At 42.3% G+C, this 20,159-nt stretch overlaps 1 protein-coding gene across 2 annotated transcripts in view; it reads left to right on the forward strand.

Annotated features, from left to right (window-relative positions):
• The window catches only part of mgat4a (alpha-1,3-mannosyl-glycoprotein 4-beta-N-acetylglucosaminyltransferase A), a 261,656-nt gene that overhangs the window by 207,784 nt on the left and 33,713 nt on the right, over positions 1 to 20,159 (forward strand). Inside the window, exons 10-12 of one of the 2 annotated variants that reach the window (XM_059646773.1) lie at positions 2,600 to 2,707; positions 8,335 to 8,528; positions 18,799 to 18,895. In XM_059646773.1, coding sequence (XP_059502756.1) covers positions 2,600 to 2,707; positions 8,335 to 8,528; positions 18,799 to 18,895 — 399 coding nt within the window. The remainder of the gene's footprint in view (positions 1 to 2,599; positions 2,708 to 8,334; positions 8,529 to 18,798; positions 18,896 to 20,159) is intronic. The other variant, XM_048533263.1, reaches the window with a different exon arrangement.

The raw sequence follows: 20,159 nt of genomic DNA on the forward strand, positions 1-20,159 counted from the left end.
GCTAAGTTCCCCTGTATCCCATTCCTCCTGACCTTCTGAATGAGCCTACCATGGGGAACCTTATCAAATGCCTTACTGAAGTCCATATACACCACATCCACAGCTCGACCCTCATCAACTTTTCTAGTCACATCCTCAAAAAACTCTAAGGTTTGTAAGGCATGACCTACCCCTCACAAAGCCGTGTTGACTGTATTTGATCAAGCCATGTTCTTCCAGATGGTCATAAATCTTATCCCTCAGAATCCTTTCTAACACCTTGCAGACGACAGACGTGAGACTTACCGGTCTATAATTGCCGGGGATTTCCCTATTTCCTTTCTTGAAGAGAGGAATTACATTTGCCTCTCTCCAGTCCTCAGGTACGACAAAATGTTTGACAAAAATTTCAGCACATCAGCTTCCTCTATCTCTATCCATTCCAGCATGCACACCTACTCTTCTAAGGTTTCATTCACTACAAAGTTCATTGAAACAAAGTTGGTCCATTGGCTTGGTTGCAAATGTAGTGGGAGCGATATGCCAGACCATAAGAGTGAAAAGTATGCTAGAATGCAATTCTGCTTACAACCTCCTTTACCAGTCATGGCATAGATCATAAGAACAAGGAGGTAATGTTGGGGCTGTACAAAACTTTGGTTAGGTCACAGCAGGAGTACAATATGCATTTTGGTCACCACACCATTGGAAGGATGTGATTGCACTGGAGGGGATGCAGAGGACATTCACCAGTACATTGCCTGAGATGGAGCAGTTTAGCTATCAAGAGAGGCAAGACAATCTTTGGTTACTTTCCTTAGAGTAGAGAAAGTTGAGAGGAGGCCTAAATGAGGTGCACAGATGGGAAGCAGCTGTTTCCCTCAGTTGAAGGGTCGATAACAAACGAGCAAAATTATAAGGCAAAAGGCAAGAGGTTTAGAGGGAATTTGAGGAAACTTTTCTTTCCATCCAGATGGTGGTGGTAATCTGGGATGCACTGCCTGGGAGGGAAATTAAAGCAAGAAACCTTACAACTTTTAAGATGGTAAGTATTTGAAATGTCATCATATTGAAGGCTGTTGGCCAAGTGCTGGACAGTGGGACTAGTGTAGATTTAAAGTTGCTTTGTCAATGCAGACTCAATTAACCAAAGGGCCTCTTCTGTTCTGTATGATCCTATGAGTCTCTAATAAAAATTACTCGGGAGAAGCTCGGCAGGTCTGGCAGCATCTGTGGAGAGAGGAACAAACTTAATGTTTCGAGTCTAATATGAGTTTTGTTTGGAACTTCAATTCCAAAGAAGAGTTGTTGGACTCGAAACATGAACTGTGATTGTCGCTCTGTAGATGCTGCTAGACGTGTTGAGTTTCTACAATATAACTTGTTTTATTTCAGATCTCCAGCATCTACATTTCACCTTCCAATATCTGAAGTTTCCTTTGTCTCTTTCTCAGTTGTTCTGTCCTCACAAGTCCAGAGTCACTTAAGCCTATTGCATGGTAACTCTCTATTACCATGGATCCTGTGGTATCATCTGTTAATGTAATAGTATGCTTTGGCTTATGATGTTGTCTTTTCTCCTACTCTGCGTTACTCACACTGTCACCTTTTTCTCCTGTCTATTTTCCTCCCTCATTCTTCCTTTGAGTCTCCCCCCTCTATTGGTCACTTCTCCTTCCTTTGTTCTTTCATTCCTCACTATTTCTTTCTCTCTATCTAGTTCACTGTCTCAATTATTGCCTTCTCACTTACTGACATTAACTTCAATCAGCTACTTTCCAGCTCATTCCTAAATCTTGCCATACCCATTTGCATTTTCATTTGGTTCACAATATTAATTATAATTTAATTACACCTGATTTTATAATCTGTAAATTATCACTATGCTCCCTAGAGCTCATTACCCACTTTCCTGATAAACAAAGTCAACGTCCATGGTCCCTGATCTGAGGGTCGCCACTCCCCTCTCTCAATGGTCTTCAATGTCCTTTGGGGAAGGAAGCTGCCATCCTTAGCCAGTCTGGTTTACCTGTGACTACAGACCCACACACCCACAGCATTGTGATTGGCTCTTTACTGCCCCCTGGGTAATTAGGGATGCATATTACACGGTAGCCTAGCCAGTGATGCCCACATCCTGTGAATGAACTTTTAAAAATTCAGTCTTGAGAAACAGCCTTCAACTGCTCCTCTCTTTTCTATCACTTCCAGGTTTTAGTTTGATTTGCAACGACCTATCCCCATTGCATAGGCCCTCTCTTTCTCAAATTAGTTTCCATGTGTTACTGACTCCTATCTCTAAATATTTATATCACTCTCTGTATAGATGAATGTATATGTTAAAAGAAAATGAATGCATTCACTTACAGAGTTGGAAAAAAACCTGTAACATCAAACAGGCAAAAAATGAAATGAACTTTTTTATTTTGCAATATTTTCTTTCTGCCTACTTTTAACTTTGGCCATTAATATTGAGTGAAGCACTCCTTAAAAAGCTAACAACATTGAAGGGTCTGTACCTGAAATGTCAGCCTTCCTGCTCCTCTGATGCTGCTTGGCCTGCTGTGTTCATCCAGCTCTACACCTTATTATCTAACATTCATTTTATTTGTGTTGTTAGAAACACTGCGAGCGGCAAAAGTCTAACATCAGGATTCGATTTAGACCATCCCTTTTCCAGCATGTTGGGCTGCATTCTTCACTGGCAGGCAAAATTCAGAAATTGACAGTAAGTAGCATTTTGAACTTCGGTTGCAGCATGACATTTTATATGTTTTGGACTAATTGAAGGGAAATGGGCTGTATTACACTTGTAATTACACCTGTTTTTTTCTAATAAAAGAAAAAATGCATTTATCCTTGTAGTTCAAGAATAATCGCTGCCTTCTATTACTATCAGAAGTCATATGACATCAGGTTTTAGCCCAACAGGTTTATTTGAAATCACAAGCTTTCAGAGCATAGCTCCTTTGTCAGGTAAAGTGTGAGATAAGAGCACACAGACACATGACTTTATAGGCAGAGAGATCAAGGACAGAGGGATCAAAAGATTATACAAATGGTGTGAGTGGAGTGCTGAATAATAAGTCTCTGTAGGTGACCAAGAGCGTAAGACCGATGTGAGTAATGGGTCAACAGCTGAATAACAAGCAAAGGAACAACCTATGATCCAATTAATTGAGGCAGGGACATAATTACAAAGGTTAAAAATAAGGTGATGCTGGAGACAAACCAAATGACCGGAATAACACAATAGGTATCAGAGTCGCATGCCAAGTGTCTAACCAAAGTGATGAATAATCCAAAATTGTACAAACTATTTAAGGTAGAGAGATCATAACAATTTATCAAGGTGATGGTATCAAAACTGGACAGTAAGGAAGGTTTGAGATAACAAGGTGTAGAGCTGGATGAACACAGCAGGCCAAGCAACATCAGAGGACCAGGAAGGCTGACGTTTTGGGCTAGAAGTGTCTAGACCTGAAAAGCCTTCCTGCTCCTCTGATGCTGCTTGGCCTGCTGTGTTCATCCAGCTCTACACCTTGTTATCTCAGATTGTCCAGCATCTGCAGTTCCTACTAACTCTGGAACAGTAGGAAGGCTTTACAGGTACAGGACAGTGTGGTGGGGTCACATGTAGCGCGACATGAATGCAAGATCATGATTGAGGCCGTCTTCATGGGTATGAAAATTGGCTATTGATTTCCGCTTGGCATCTCTGCGATGTTGTGTCTGCCTTGGAGTCCACCTTGAAGGACGCTTACCTGAAGGCCCACTGAAGTGTTCCCCAGCTGGGAGGGAACAATTGTTGCACAGTGTCCATTCATCCATTGTCATAGCGTCTGCATGGTGTCATCAATATGCCATGCCTCAGGGCATCCTTGCCTGCAGCACATGAGGTAGATAACATTGGCTGAGTCATGAGTATTTGCCATGTACAGGTTGGGTGGTGTTCCCACATGTGATGGTGTATCCATATCAATGAACAAATTCCAATTTATTTTAAACCCAGTTAAACCATGAGTGTTTTTTTTGAAAAAGGGAGAAATACATACAAATTAGATTCAGCAAAAACGAAGACAAGAATCCCTACAGGTGGAAACAGGCCATTCAGCCCATTGAGTCTGAAGAGCATCCCACCCAGAGTCACCCTCTGTCATATTCCTGTAACCCTCCATTTCCCATGGCTAATCCACCTAGCCTGCATATCACTGGACACTATGGGCAGTTTGACGTGGCCAATCCACCTACCCTACGACTGTGGGAGGAAACTGGAGTACTTGGAGAAAATCCATGCGGACACAGGGACGCTGTGCAAAATTCACGCAGACAGTTACCCGAGGGTGGAGTCAAACCCAGATCCCTGGCACTGTGAGGCAGCAGTGCTAACCACTGAGCCACCGTACCGTCCCTAAAATTAGGCAGTCACTGTGGGTTTCATAGAATCAGAGGATCCGTACAGTGCGGAAGCAAGCCTTTCAGCCCATTGAGTTTGCACCAGCCCTCCAAAGAGCATCCCACCCAGTCCCATTTCCCTACAATATCCTTATAATCCTGCATTTCATGTCATTAATTCACCTAGCCTACACATCCCTGGACATTACAGATAAATTACCATGGCCAATCCACCTACCCTGCGCATCTTTAGATTGTGGGAGGTAACTAGACCACCCAGAGGAAATTCAAATGAGTCTTTGTTTCTGTTTCTTTTTTGAACAACCAATTCATCACCTTAAAGTCACACTGCCTCCACTCCTAAAGATGCACCGCAGCAACTCACCATGGTTCATTCATCACTCAAACCTGTAATCTCCTGCCTAAAAGGGCTATGGAAACAGCACCTGTAACTTCCCCTTCAAGTCCCACGACATCCTGACTTGAAAATATATCGGTGATCATTCACTATCACTGTGTCAAAGTCCTGAAACTCTGTTCCTAATCTACATCGTTCAACTGCAGCAGTTTAAGAAACCAGCCCATCTGCACCTTCTGTTGGGCAATTAGGGGCAAGCAAAAATTGTTGGCCTAGCCAGCAATGTCTATATCCCATAACAAATAAATTACAAAATGCTGAATGAAGTAATTCTCCTTAAAAGAAAACTGAAGTTAGATTTTTCGTCAAACAATGCAAAAATAAATAGAAAAGTCCCTGCGTATACAAAACAGGCCTTCTTCTCCTATGAGATAATGCTCTGATGAAGCGTCTAGGCCCGAAATGTCAGCTTTTGTGCTCCTGAGATGCTGCTTGGCCTGCTGTGTTCATCCAGCTCCACACTTTGTTATCTTCTTCTCCTATCTATCATTTATAAATCATTTCAAAATGCTAAACACTGCCCCAGTGCTATTATTCTAGTCAAAAGTTGCAAAGTAGTTGAAGGACTGTTTCATGTTCTGTTTAACAGTAAAAGCAGAAAATGTTGATGATGTGAAGAAATTATCAATAGAAAGCCTCATTTGCAAATATTGAGCTGCAAGAGTTTTGGAGTTCAACCTGGATAAATGCGAGGTGATGCATTTTGGAAGGTCGAATTTGAAAGCTGAGTACAGGATTAAGGATAGGATTCTTGGCAGCGTGGAGGAACAGAGGGATCTTGGTGTGCAGATACATAGATCCCTTAAAATGGCCACCCAAGTGGACAGGGTTGTTAAGAAAGCATATGGTGTTTTGGCTTTCATTAACAGGGGGATTGAGTTTAAGAGTCGTGAGATCTTGTTGCAGCTCTATAAAACTTTGGTTAGACCACACTTGGAATACTGCGTCCAGTTCTGGGCGCCCTATTATAGGAAAGATGTGGATGCTTTGGAGAGGGTTCAGAGGAGGTTTACCAGGATGCTGCCTGGACTGGAGGGCTTATCTTATGAAGAGAGGTTGACTGAGCTCGGTCTCTTTTCATTGGAGAAAAGGAGGAGGAGAGGGGACCTAATTGAGGTATACAAGATAATGAGAGGCATAGATAGAGTCGATAGCCAGAGACTATTTCCCAGGGCAGAAATGGCTAGCACGAGGGGTCATAGTTTTAAGCTGGTTGGTGGAAAGTATAGAGGGGATGTCAGAGGCAGGTTCTTTACGCAGAGAGTTGTGAGAGCATGGAATGCGTTGCCAGCAGCAGTTGTGGAAGCAAGGTCATTGGGGTCATTTAAGAGACTGCTGGACATGCATATGGTCACAGAAATTTGAGGGTGCATCCATGAGGATCAATGGTCGGCACAACATTGTGGGCTGAAGGGCCTGTTCTGTGCTGTACTGTTCTATGTTCTATGTTCTAAGATCTCTGCCAATGGAAAATTCTGGCCCTAACCAGACCGCATTGTAATGTCTCTTAACAAACTGTAGTATGAAGTTTCAAACTTGTGTGAACTCTCAAAATGCTTGTTGATGTAATTATTCTTTATTGTCCCTTTGTTCAATATGTTTTAGCTGAATGTAGTTATTTATCTTAATCATGAAGTCAAGTTCCCACTGTCAGTCTGATCAGCTCCCACCCCAATCTTTACCTTTTAAAAAAATCTTTGATAAAGTTGCCTTACACCACCAGTTTTCCAGTGAGATCAAACTAATGTCGCTGACAATTCCTTACAACACAGATTCTCAAGAGGTATTATTATCAGGTTACGGTCAACTTCTTCCAAAAGGCAGAAATCTCATAGCCCACTATTTTCAAAAGACACGTTTACTTGACAGTTAATCCTTGCTAATCCGCATTTTCTACTTTTGTTATTAAATTGAACATTAGAGTCCATCAGTTGCTTAGCACCTCTGAATTTGAATGATTCCCCAGGGAGAGTGCTACCTGTTGCCATTGAGGTGGGGACATGTTTTGTACTGCAAGCACCTTTCCTTTTTAACCTGATGTTTACTCATTTTGAGGGAAAACATTAATTTGTTTTTTTTTTGACAATCAAGGTATGATACAGGTAGCCCCGATTTACAAACATCTGACTTATGAGCTCTTGTACTTACCAATGAGATAGCACATTAACATTAACTTTACAGATCCAACATGCAGATGAGTATTTGCCATTGTATTGTGTTGTGCTCAAAATGGCATACAAATCAACTTCTAACTGTACTGATCATCAGAAACTCACTGGTAACACATGTACTGCCTTGTAACCTGTCCAGTTTGTCGTATTTATAGGAGGTGCATTAATTTAATTGCTATTTGTCCCATAATGCAATCGACCATTTCTCCTGAGTTTTGGAGGTCCGTAGATCACCAGTAGAATCAGCTATATTGTTGTATTCCTGTAACACCAAGATCATATCAAGACCAATCCCTGTGTGATTTCTACTTGACTCTTCCTCGTATCAATGCCACGTCACACTTCCCAGTGTCATTTTCCCCAGTCAAATATAGAATGTTTGGTGGTCATCAGTTGCAACATCAGCAGATATTGGCAGCAAACTATCTGTAACAACAAGTCCCTGTAGAATAGTTGGAGTCTCGTTAATGATCATGCTCTGAATAGGTGTGTTACTGACCATACTGACTAGAAAGATTCCAGGTCTGTGCTGGGATAGCTGATCTCAGCAAGTGCATTTGTGAACTTGCTACAATATTCCCCATTTTCTCTCTGTTGTCTCATGCTGGGAAGTGCAACTTGGGTGTTGAGTGAGGAGTTCACGGCTGTGTCACCACCAAGATTTAAAATTTGGTAATGTGACAAATGATATTAGATTGCTGAAGACCCTCTCAGAAACATGTTTCAACAGGTACCTGGAGGGGGAAAATTAGAATAAAGGTAGAAATTGCTAGGCACAGAAATAAAGGCTTTGATCTTACTATCTATGATTTCATCCAAAACCTTCAAATGCCCAAAGCATATTCTAATCTAGACCATTGTTTAATCTTTAATTTATCCGATGACCTTCATCTTGTCTTAACAGTGTCAAAATTGTAATCTCCATCACCGTGGCATCCTCTTTATCAACACAGTAGCAAGCTAACACTGACAGCCACTGGTAAATACAAACGGCTGTAGAACTTATTCAACTGCCAGCCAAACACACATCCAGCACATTCCAGACTTTCCTTTCTGCCCTTGATGTTCCTTGTGTATATTTGGAAACCAACTTCCGATTTTTCTGAAGCATCCACGTCTCTAATGGTAGAAACCTCCCAAATAATGCTCAAAACATTTAACTTCCTTCTTTGCAATAAAGTGATAGAAAGAGGGCTAATGTGAAGCAGTTAAAAAATGTCACATTCTAATTTTCATGTAAATGCAATTGTTGGCATGTAAAATTAGTTAAGTAATGGGTGCCCAGGTGTTCTTTTATGTTACAAAGCCTCTAATTGATTTGTTTAGACTTAATGGCTAAAACTTTGTGGTGTCCTTGTTTGCTGTCCTCAGGATAAAGATTTTATGAAGCCTTTACTTCACAAAATGCACGTGAATCCTCCTGCAGAAGTTTCAACATCTCTAAAAGTTTACCAAGGCCATTCATTGGACAAAGCTTATCTGGGAGAGGATTTCTTCTGGGGAATCACTCCTCTCACTGGTGACTATATACTTGTCAAGTTTGACAAGCCATTGAATATAGATAGGTAAGGACAATGATTTACAATGGTGAAGTCTTCTTACAGGAAATTTGTCGCTGTGATTTTTACATAGGGTGATAAAGTACAGAAATATTGAATGCTTAATGATCAGCAAAGGCTTCTTCCATCTGTTAGAATGTTGCAGTGTTTAACCAAGAAATCCCAAAAACTTCACAGAACACAAGAGCTCAGCAGTCCTGGCAGAACAGAAACTAAACATTGGTAAGCAGGTTACTGATGAATAAATATTGCTTGATAGCACAGTCAGCTGTACCTTCCATTAATTTTGATGATCTAGCGTAGATAGGCAGTAATCGTCCAAGTTAAATTTGTCCTGGCTGTTTGTGGACTTAACCTACCCGATCAATTTTCCATGCTGTCTGGCAGTTGGCATTGTTATACCTGGACTGAAACAGCTTGCCTAGGAATGCAGCTAATATTGGAACATAAGTCTTCATTACTAAAACTGAAATTTACAGCCCTTACTGCATCCAGTCCATTCAGCTGTTCAGTACTCCTGGACCCAAATCTTTTTGCAACAAAGTCTCATTTTCCATTAGCCTTCCTAATAGCTTGTTCCTCAATGCCTTCAATGACTGATTGGCATGGACACAAAATCGACCCCTAAAGAACTGTGGATGGAAATATGAAACAAAAACAGAAATTGCTCGAAAATCTCAGCAGGTTTGGCAGCATCTACAGAGAGAAGTCAGAGGTAACATTTTGGGCTCGGTCAGTTCTGAAGAAGAGTCACTGGACCCAAAACATTAACTCTAATTTCTCTCCACGGGTGCTGCCAGACCTGTTGAGATTTTCCAGCAATTACGGTTTTTGATTGGAGTCAGACTACCAAAACTTTACAGTGCCCCACTAGTCATAGCCTTCTGATGTGAGACCAAACCATTTGATCCTACGTTTTCTATCTGTTAACCAGTCACGAATCCATGGCAATACATTACCTCATATTACATGTGCTGTGCTGTGAATTTGCAAACCCCTTATGTTGATTTCATAGACCTAACGAAGATCCTATCAGAAGAGACAAATTCTTTTAAACTGTGCAGAAATAGCCTGCCTTTCTGGATTTTTAGTTTTCATTGATTTTTTCCAATAAGCACACTCACACTTTTGCCAGTTTACATCACATGCACTCAAGAACAGCAGCAGGGCTGCAACTTGGACAAACTCTTTTGCAATTTCATTTCTTCATGACTCAAATCAGGGCTTCTACCTGTATGGCCAGAGCTAATGACAACTTGGCAGGTCTGCACACCAAAACCAAAGTGCATAATGTCAGTGAGTTGTTGTTTGCCAAGACATTCCATTACTGAAGTTCACTTGCAACAGATCAGTCCTCTTGCATCTGCGAGGTGTTCAAACTGACAGCATCAGAAAGACAAAGACAATGAGGTGTAGACTTCACCTTCCACAAAATGGACAACCTCACTGTGGAGGTCATCTAAAGTTACAAGAATTACGACTGAGCTATCTCTTGATTGTAACATCAGCATCAGGATTTTCCCAGATTGCATATGCCACGTCAAAGTTGAGAAGCTGAGATAGTGAGAACTGCAGATGCTGGAGTCAGAGTCAACACAGTGTGGAGCTGGAGGATCACAGCAGGCCAGGCATCATCAGAGGAGCAGGAAGGTTGATGTTTTGAGCCTAGACCTCTCGACCTTCATCAGAAGCTGAGTATGGGCTAACAGTAAACTAACTGAAAATTACAAAGTTGCATTTGGACCAATTTGCAAGTGATGCACCAATTTGCAAGTGATGCAAGCCAAGAAAAGAGGCAAAAAAACTTCCATCTTTGCTGCCTCAGATGAGTACTGGACATCTCTCAAGTGCTGAATGTGGAAGGTCACCTGGATGCAAGCATTCCCAGAGTGTAGGCTGCCTTAAGTCAATAGGCATTATGTTGACTAGTCATGTGAGCCAAACAGATCATAACTGCATCCTAAAGATGTGCTCTATGGAAACAGATTACACACATCTGTGATAGAATGTCTGCAAGCAAGACCTCAAGTTGACTGTGATCAGACTTAATATATGGGAAATCTGTGCTGCTGGCAGAACCGCCTGGAGGCCAGCACTCAGGAAAGGATTGGCAAAAGCAGAAGACAAAAGAAATGACTAGATGGTGGGAAAGATAAAGGAATTCCAGCACTTGGAAGAAAATCATCTGTTGCCCTTGAGCCAACATTATTGATCTGTCCCTCTAAAATTGGCAGAAGATTTTTATTTTGGCTTGGCAACAACATCCCTTCAGTGGCAAACACCACAGTATAAAAGCAGCATGAAACATGGAGCTTTACCTATTGTTCAAACCTTTGAGATTACTGCCTCTCAAGCTAATCTCTGGTAGCCTGGTACTTTTCAGGTGCAACATTTATGGTTTTAGGCCCATTCATGAGTTTGCACATAATACGGTGAGAAGTAATATGAACCAGGGCAGCCATTATCCTGCAGAATGCCTTTGATGTGCCCTATTTCAGCCTGGTGAAAAAATGGCTTGGTGTCTATAAGGCCAATCTTAGCAAGCATGGAGCTGGAGGAATCTCAATGTGTACGTAGGCTTGTAGTAGACAGTTGTAAATTGGCCAGGGGGCTGTCTACAGCTGTCTTTGACTTGACAACAAGTTCTACCTATCTCACAAATGAGGAACGTGTTATATGAATTTTATTGATGTAAGTAGGCCATATGCTCCATAGACTGGTGAATCATATAGGGTTAGTATATCCCTTTAGCTGTTTACAATGAATTATTCTGACAACCAATTTAGGATTGTCATCGAGTCTGCAGCATAGTGCACCTGTGCGTACATGTTTGCAATGAACAAGATGCTGACCATATCCAATTTTACCATACTTGCAATACTCAATATGTAGTGTCCAATATTAGATGTGATTCCACAATTGAACAACATTTGCCAAATGATCCTGAACATGTGGGTAATTATTCTGATAACCAATTTAGGATAGTCACTCAAGTTTGCAGTGTAGTGCACCTGTGCGTACCTGTATATATTAACACACAGGGACCTGTTCTTTACAGACAGACAATACGTACTTACTGTGCCTGTTGAAACTCAACAGAATAAGTGACAGCCCATTCTTTGGTTCTTTCCTCAGGGAAATGCCTTGCCCAATCAGAGTCAACTTGCCTGGTTTAACATTTTTAGTATGCTTGGGAGTTAACTGTCAGTCATTGTCTAGATTAGATTCCCTACAGTGTGGAAACAGGCTCTTTGGTCCAACAAGTCCACGTCGCCCCTTTTGGAGCATCCCACCCAGACCGATCCCCCTATAACCCACACACCCTTGAACACTACAGGCAATTTAGCATGGCCAATCCACCTAGCCTGCACAGCTTTGGACTGTGGGAGGAAACTGGAGCACCCGGAGGAAACCCATGCAGACACAGGGAGATTGTGCAAACTCCACACAGACAGTTGCCCGAGGCTGGAATCAAACCTGGGGCCCTGGCGCTGTGAGGCTGCAGTGCTAACCACTGAGCCAGCGTGTTGTCTAACTGGTGCATTCTCCAAGGCAATGTCTCTGCTAATCAGAGTTAACTTGCCAACCAAACAGCACTCTTCTCTCATGCAGTATATGTATTGTTTTTACTGTACATTGGAATTTGTTGCAAAATGTCTCAAGGAATACAAGTGTGAAAGCTTGAGTAAAACGTGACTTTAGCACCAATGCCTAAAATGCATACTGTTGAATCTACTCCCAAATTATACTTTTTAGTGTTTATTGTATGTCAAAGTATGCTGAAAATCAAATAATTTTGTTTTGGCTTTCTTTAAAGCTATTGGCCAGTTGCCACTCTGAAACAATATTTTGATATTGAATTTGCAAAGTATACTTAACTCTACCAACATATTGCGCATATAACTCTTGCGTAACTTTTCTGTTATCAAGTCACATCAGGAAAATAGGCATTTGTATGATAAAGTGAAAGTTTAGTTACAGACCAATGGACTATTGGCATCTTTTCTGCTGAAAGGAAACAACAGTGTAGTAATGGATAACAAAGTGTGAGGCTGGATGAACACAGCAGGCCAAGCAGCATCTCGGGAGCACAAAAGCTGACGTTTCAGGCCTAGACCCTTCATCAGAAAAGTGTAGTAATGGATTTACTGACTGTGGGTGCATCAGAGCTCCAAATGCACAAGGCTAGTTGAGTACAAAAGTCAGCTGGAATCTCAATTTACTGACTACCCTCATTGCATGGTTGAATTGTTTTTTGAGATTTCTCTTGGCACCCTGCAAGTGATTTTCAGTATTTTAAATTAAATTGCACATTGACATATAAGAAGCCCAAATTATGTATCTGATAGGCAATTACATCAAGCTTCATTCTGACTAAATATGTGCTTCCTTATGTTTGAGATGATAAGGTAAACTGTTGGGGAAAACAAAATGTTTTCTGCCTCTCCCTCTAGTCACTTGTGCTAATGTTTTTCAGTTCCATTCAGTTACCTTCTCTGCTTAAAGACCTTTTGAATGTAAAACAGCACATCAGATTTAAAGGTTATGAAAGCATTGTAAGTGTTGACCTAGTTTCTGTTTCAGGTTTAATGCGATTTCTTTAGGATATCTCTGCTTTGAAATCACAAATTGAATGAAATTCTGATTCAGGCCAAGTAATGGCATGAAGATTTATTTAAATTTGTGTTTTGTGTAGTGCTGTTTAACTCAGAGTGAATGCAGCTTATTCAAAATAAATGCAAATTATCCACATACATCAAACATGAAATATCTCTTTATTATAGCACTTGATATTTGTGACCTTGGTCAATGCTGCATAGTTTTACTGCAATTGTATTGTGTCACACTCTTTTATAGTCAATGTTTTATGTTAGGAAGTGGTGAAGTAGAGTAATTTCGATGTATGGACTGTTCACAGTGATATGAGTGATTTTTCTGCAAGTGAGTGATGAACCCAAGTTTGTACAATGTGCTTATCATGGTGGAAACTGAGTGAGCACAATTGCCGGCGTGCGATGCAGAATGGGACCGATAGCATGGGATCAATTCCTGCACCAGCTGTGGTTGTTCCTCGAAGCCTACCTCCTCCGCTCACCCCATATTTGTGGAAATTTGCCCTTCAGGCTGTTTATAACCAACTGACCCTGTCTAATGGAGAGAGGTGCCTATTGGCTTTTGTGGACTTTAGCTAATTGCCCATTACCAATGTTTGAGTGTTCACATACAAAATAAGCATCTTAGATACTGTTTGGCTTAGTACTTAATAAAGTCTAAATCTAAATCTACTTGTAGGAAAGCTGATTTCCCTTTCCTACACACTGTCATTTTCTGGCCGAATGTTGCAACTTGTTCCTTAGTCTTGCATTGACGTTTCTTTTGAAACTTCCCCATTAGGAGACGAGTATTTGCAAACCTCGACCTCTGAGGGGCTGTACTGGATAGCTGTTCTAGGACAATACACACTTTCTTCCCCCTGCCGTATCGTTTTGTTCTTCTTAACATGACGGTCCAACTGAAATGCAATTGCTCTGAACAATAACTGATCGAAAGACAAAAAACCAGTTTATTTGTTGAATATCTTATTTGACGGATTAATTTAACAATGTTAAGTGTTCTGCTAAAGCAGTTCTGGGTTTGAGTTTTAGTATCTCAAGTAGATATTGAGTTTACAACTTTTCAGTTGCGAGACAAAGGTCCTACTGAACAGTTGTCTTCAATGTGCTCTATATCCTGTTCTTCTGAGGAACTACGTAGACACCACATGTTATAATAATGGAGCTGAGATTGGTAATTTTACTCAATTGTCACAGTGCAGAAGGCGGCCATTTTGCTCCGTGTGCCTGGATTATTATGGCCCCCTATGATAAAAGAGCACGTTCAAATTGACTTATAGCTATCTCACTGCCTTCCAATCCACTCCTGACTTGCTCCCCACAATACTGCTGTGTGGATAAGTCCAGCTAGTCAGTCAGCCTCAGGCCTGGTCAGGCCCTTAAACTGCCCAGTGTATATGTTTGGTGTTGGAAGGCAATGAGAGTGGGAAGCCTGATATTTCACCCACTCTGGTGAAGTCTCCAGAGCAGAAATTTTCCTCATCATCTTAGAGTCATAAAGTGATGTCGGATATCTAGGACAGAAAACAGAATAATGGTGATGGTAAATGATTCTATGTATGTGGCTTATGGCTATATTTATCAATCACTAACTAATTTAGAGTCCTAACTATGACTAGCATCTCAAGCCTTCTCCTCAATTCAAAAAGATCATGATTAAACACCCATGTCAGACAGATTCATGGCAGCCCATAGGCCAACATGTGGCTCATTATGGGGTCCTGTGTAACTCATGGAACCTTTGTTCAAACTCTAATTAATTGTCGCTGGACGATTTTGAAAGGAGCTGCTTCACCAATCCGAGGCCACGTCTCTACCATGTTTGCAGCTGATTGATAAGCCTATCAGATGCAAACGTGGGTGGAGAACTGTCTGTGGTTGGACTTAAAGTGCAATATGACTGATTTCACACAGTCTAAGGCCTAGAGCTGTGAGAATGTGTCTATAGGAATGGGAGACACTGGCTTGGACAGGCGAGGGAGCGAGAGCTGATCTTTCAAAAGTCACTGGAGTCTGGGAAAGTCCTAGATGATCGGAAAATTGCCGTTGTAACCCCCTTGTTTAAGAAAGGATCAAGACAAAAGATGGAAAATTATAGGCCAATTAGCCTAACCTCGGTTGTTGGTAAAATTCTAGAATCCATTGTTAAGGATGAGATTTTTAAATTCTTGGAAGTGCAGGGTCGGGTTAGAACAAGTCAACATGGATTTAGTAAAGGGACGTTGTGCCTGACAAACCTGTTAGAATTCTTTGAAGAGGTAACAAGTAGATTAGACCAGGGAAACCCAGTAGATGTTATCTATCTAGACTTCCAAAAGGCCTTTGATACTGTGCCTCACGGGAGGCTGCTGAGCAAGGTGAGGGCCCATAGCATTTGAGGTGAGCAACTGGCTTGGATTGAGGATTGGCTGTCTGACAGAAGGTAGGGAATTGGGATAAAAGGCTCTTTTTCGGAATGGCAACCAGTGACAAGTGGTGTCCCGCAGGGTTCAGTGTTGGGGCCGCAGCTGTTCACCTTATCTATTAATGATCTGGATGAAGGGACTGGGGGGCATTCTGGCGAAGTTTGCCGATGATATGAAGATAGGTGGACAGGCAGGTAGTACTGAGGAGGTGGGGAAGCTACAGAAAGAGTTAGACAGTTTAGGAGAGTAGTCCAGGAAATGGGTGATGAAATTCAAAGTGAGTAAATGTGAGGTTTTGCACTTTGGAAAAAAGAATACAGGTATGAACTACTTTCTAAACGGTGAGAAAATTCATAAAGCAGAAGTACAAAGGGATCTGGGAGTATTGGTCCAGGATTCTCTAAAGGTTAACTTGCAGGTAGAGTCTGTGATTAAGAAAGTGAATGTAATGTTGTTGTTTATTAAAACATATAAAATAATCAGAGGGTTAGATAGGGTGGAAAAGGAGAGCCTTTTTCCTAGGATGGTGATGGCGAGCACGAGGGGGCATAGCTTTAAATTGGGGGGTGAAAGATATCGGACAGATGTCAGAGGTAGTTTCTTTAATCAGAGTAGTAAGGGAATGGAATGCTTTGCCTGCAACGGTAGTACATTCGCCAACTTTAGGTACATTTAAGTTATCATTGGATAAGCATATGGACGTACATGGAATAGTGTAGGTTAGATGGGCTTCAGATCGGTATGACAGGTCGGCACAACATTGAGGGCCAAAGGGCCTGTACTGTGCTGTAATGTTCTATGTTCTATGTTATCTCAAGAGGGTTGGAATGTAAAAGCAGTGATGTGCTTCTGACACTTTATAAAGCTCTAGTTCGGCCCCTTTTAGAATACTGTGTCCAATTTTGGGCCCCACATCTCAGGAAGGACATACTGGCACTGGAGCATGTCCAGTGGAGATTCAAATGGATGCTCCTTGGAATGGTAGGTTTAACATACGATGAATGGCTGAGGATTCTGGGATTGTATTCATTAGAGTTTAGAAGGTTGAGGGGAGATCTAATAGAAACTTACAAGATAATATACGGCTTAGAAAGGGTGGATGCTGGGAAGTTGTTTCTGTTAGGTGGGGAGACAAGGACCTGTGGGCACAGCCTTAGAATTAGAGAGTGTAAATTTAAGACAGAAATGAGATGACATTTCTTCAGCCAGAGAGTGGTGGGCCTGTGGAATTCATTCAGGCCGGGACATTAAATGTCTTTGAGGCAGAGATTGATAAATTCTTGATCTCACAAGGAATCAAGGGCTATGGGGAGAGTGCAGGGAAGTGAAGTTGAAATGCTCATCAGCCATGATTAAATGGCAGAGTGGAATCGATGGGCCGAATGGCCTTCCTTCCACTCCTATGTCTTATGGTCTTATGGAGAGCCATGTTGTTAGGGGCTCAGGAGAAGGACTTGAATTGAGAGTTGAGATGCATTGGAGGGTGGGGCAAAGGGGAATGAGAGTGAGAGCATCTGGGGAAAGAGACTGTGAGTTGGGTTGCTATGGGAGATCGGGCAAAGAGTCATTCTTGGTTGGGTGGGTTTGCCAGAGGATATTGGGGTGTGGGGGAAACAAGAGTTTGGGGGACAGCAGGCTCGGTAGTGAGAAGCAGGGTGCCATGCGTGGAGGGAAGAGTTTGGATTGGGAATTGATTCACCATAGTAAGTGTGAAACTAGAGTTAATCTACCACAGGTTTTTGAGGGCAGTGGCTGGGGTTTTGTACACCGATAGCCTGACTACCAGTAGGGGCAGGGATTGTTTGATTGAAGTCAGCCTGCCAGTGGGAAAGAGGAATGAGAGTTGGCGCACCACAGGATTGGGGGGAGTTGGAAATAAGCTGCTATTATGGCAAGGGGGTTTGGGTTGATAGTCGGGCCACCACAGGCTTAGTGGAGAGGTTGTAGGAGGAAATTGAGGTCTGACCTGCCGTAGTGGGAGGGGCGTTTGAACTGAGAGACAGGCCACCTCAGAGGGAAATTGGAATGAGAATCGGACCCGTGCTCTCACAAAGCAAGCATTGACAGACACCAGAGATAATGGGAGCTGCAGATGCTGGAGAATCCAAGATAACAAAGTGTGAAGGGGGATGAACACAGCAGGCCAAGCAGCATCTCAGGAGCACAAAAGCTGACATTTCAGGCCTAGATCCTTCATCAAAGAGGGGGATGGGGAGAGGGTTCTGAAATAAATAGGGAGAGAGGGGAAGACAGGTCGAAGATGGATAGAGGAGAAGATAGGTGGAGAGGAGAGTATAGGTGGGGAGCTGGGGAGGGGCTAGGTCAGTCGGGGAGGACGGAGAGGTCAAGGAGGCAGGATGAGGTTAGTAGGTGGGAAATGGAGGTGCGGTTTGAGGTGGGAGGAGGGCATAGGTGAGAGGAAGAACAGGTTAGGGAGGCGGGGACAAGCTGGGCTGGTTTTGGGATTCAGTGGGGGGAGGGGACGAGCTGGGCTGGTTTTGGGATGCATGGGGGAAGGGGAGATTTTTGAAGCTTGTTAAGTCCACATTGATTCCATTGGGCTGCAGGGTTCCCAAGCGGAATAGGAGTTGCTGTTCCTGCAACGGACACTGTTTTTTTGACCTTGTTCCAAGGTTGGCAGTGATGGGGAATGTTCCTCTGGTCCACATGGAGGAATTTTACCAACAGTTAGACCAGTTTCCCACCATAAGGAAGTCCATTTAAATATGCAAAGGTCCTTTTATATATCATTTTTCCTGACCATTGACATTTTGTGATCAGCAGATTAACCCTCCACCAGGGCAAAACAGCAGCCTATGGAGGAAATCTTATTTTGTTTAAAGAGGGTCCCTGGCAAGGTCAGCATTTGTTGCCAATCTCTCTTTGCTCTTAAACTGAATGACTTGGCTAACCATTTCAAACAGCAGTGAGCCTGGAGTCATGTGTAGTAAGCAGAGCAGATTTCTTTCCCTAAAGTTAACCAGATGCGTTTTTACAAAAATCAATAGAACTTTCATGGCACCATTACTGAGACTAACTTCGGATTCCTGATTTATTAATTGAATTCCTATTTCACCAGCCACTGTCTCAGTATTTGAACCAGCATCTCTCAGGACATTAGCCTAGGTCTCTGGATTACTTGGACACTGCTAACGTAGCATGTCAGTGTAATGTTAGTAATGGTGGTTACAGAGGCAAGCAGAAGGTTAAGGCTTATTTGAATTATTTTAACCACCACATTTGCTGTCTTGGTTTCAGGTACCTGTTTCACACTGGGAATACAGAACATCCTGGAGACTTGCTGTTGAACACAAGTGTTGAGGTTTTGCCTTACAAGGTAAAGAACATCTTTAAGGTATTCCTCACATCTCATTAAAACTAGGTCCAATGTAAAAGCAGCCAGCACTTATAATATGATGAAGAATAAATAAATCATTTGTATAACAAAGTCATCTAGCATGTGCCAAAAAGAACAATCGTTGAAACTGGTTCCTCTGATCAAATCAATTCAAAGCAACATTTGGAAAACCATCTTGATATACTTGAGATCAACTTTATGGTCAATCTTCCACATTGGTGACATGGTCTTTGTCAGCAAATCATACTTTCGTGTGGCCCCCTTACTTTTGTGGAATGTTCTCTTCCTTTGACCCATTCATTTTGTCCTCCAACACTTGGCTCGCTTGGAAGTCTGATCTCTACGTTTCCTTAAGATCAGCACCAACTGACTGCCGCAGATATTCTGTCTCCTGTCATCCACCCCGTCCCCAGTCTCTGCACTGAGCAAATGCTTATTCTCTATGATTTCTATCATCATGTCAAGTGATCCTTACCACTACCCCTTCTGTATTCTCTTAACCGTTCCCGCCATGTTAATTTCTTAACGATATTCCTACCAATCAGCATTCCATCTTCCATCGCCTCTCTGCTCCCGTATGGTATTGGTCAGTGATGAAACCATTTCCAACTGCTTTCTTCGGTGTTCCTCACCACTCACTTCCTCCTACCCTCTTCAAATACTACTACTCCAACTTTCTCTGGACAAAAATCTCTGCCTCACCCACAACTGCCATCATAAGCCATAACTCACTACTCTATTTTCAAATTCTCCTACTACCAAGTCATACAATCACCAAAGATCCTCAGACAGCACCTTCCAAACCCACAATCATTTCCATCTAGAAGGACAAGGGCAGCAGACATACGGGAACTCCACCATTTCCAAGTTCCCCTCCAAGTCACTCACCATCCTGATTTGGAAATATATCACTGTTCTTTTACTGTCACCGGGCCAAAATCCTAGAATTCCCTCTCTAATTGCATTGTGAGTCAACCCACAGCAGGAGGACAGCAGCGGTTCAAGAAGGCAGCTCACCACCACCTTCTCAAGGGCAACTAGGGATGGTCAAGAAATGCTGGCCAGCCAGTGATGCCCATGTCCACAAAATGAATAGAAATAAAAAAAATCATACAGCACGAAAACAGGTCCTTCAGCCCAACATATCCATACCAACAGGTTTCTCATTAGCATTCCTTTGCCAAAGAATACTCCTGCTACCACCTTGCTCTTGCCCCACTTTCTGAAGCCTCACCACTCCTGGTTGAGGCTCCAGAATATC

The sequence above is a fragment of the Stegostoma tigrinum genome, chromosome 6 (genome assembly GCF_030684315.1).
Source record: "Stegostoma tigrinum isolate sSteTig4 chromosome 6, sSteTig4.hap1, whole genome shotgun sequence".
In the NCBI taxonomy this organism is placed as follows: Eukaryota; Metazoa; Chordata; class Chondrichthyes; order Orectolobiformes; family Stegostomatidae; genus Stegostoma; species Stegostoma tigrinum.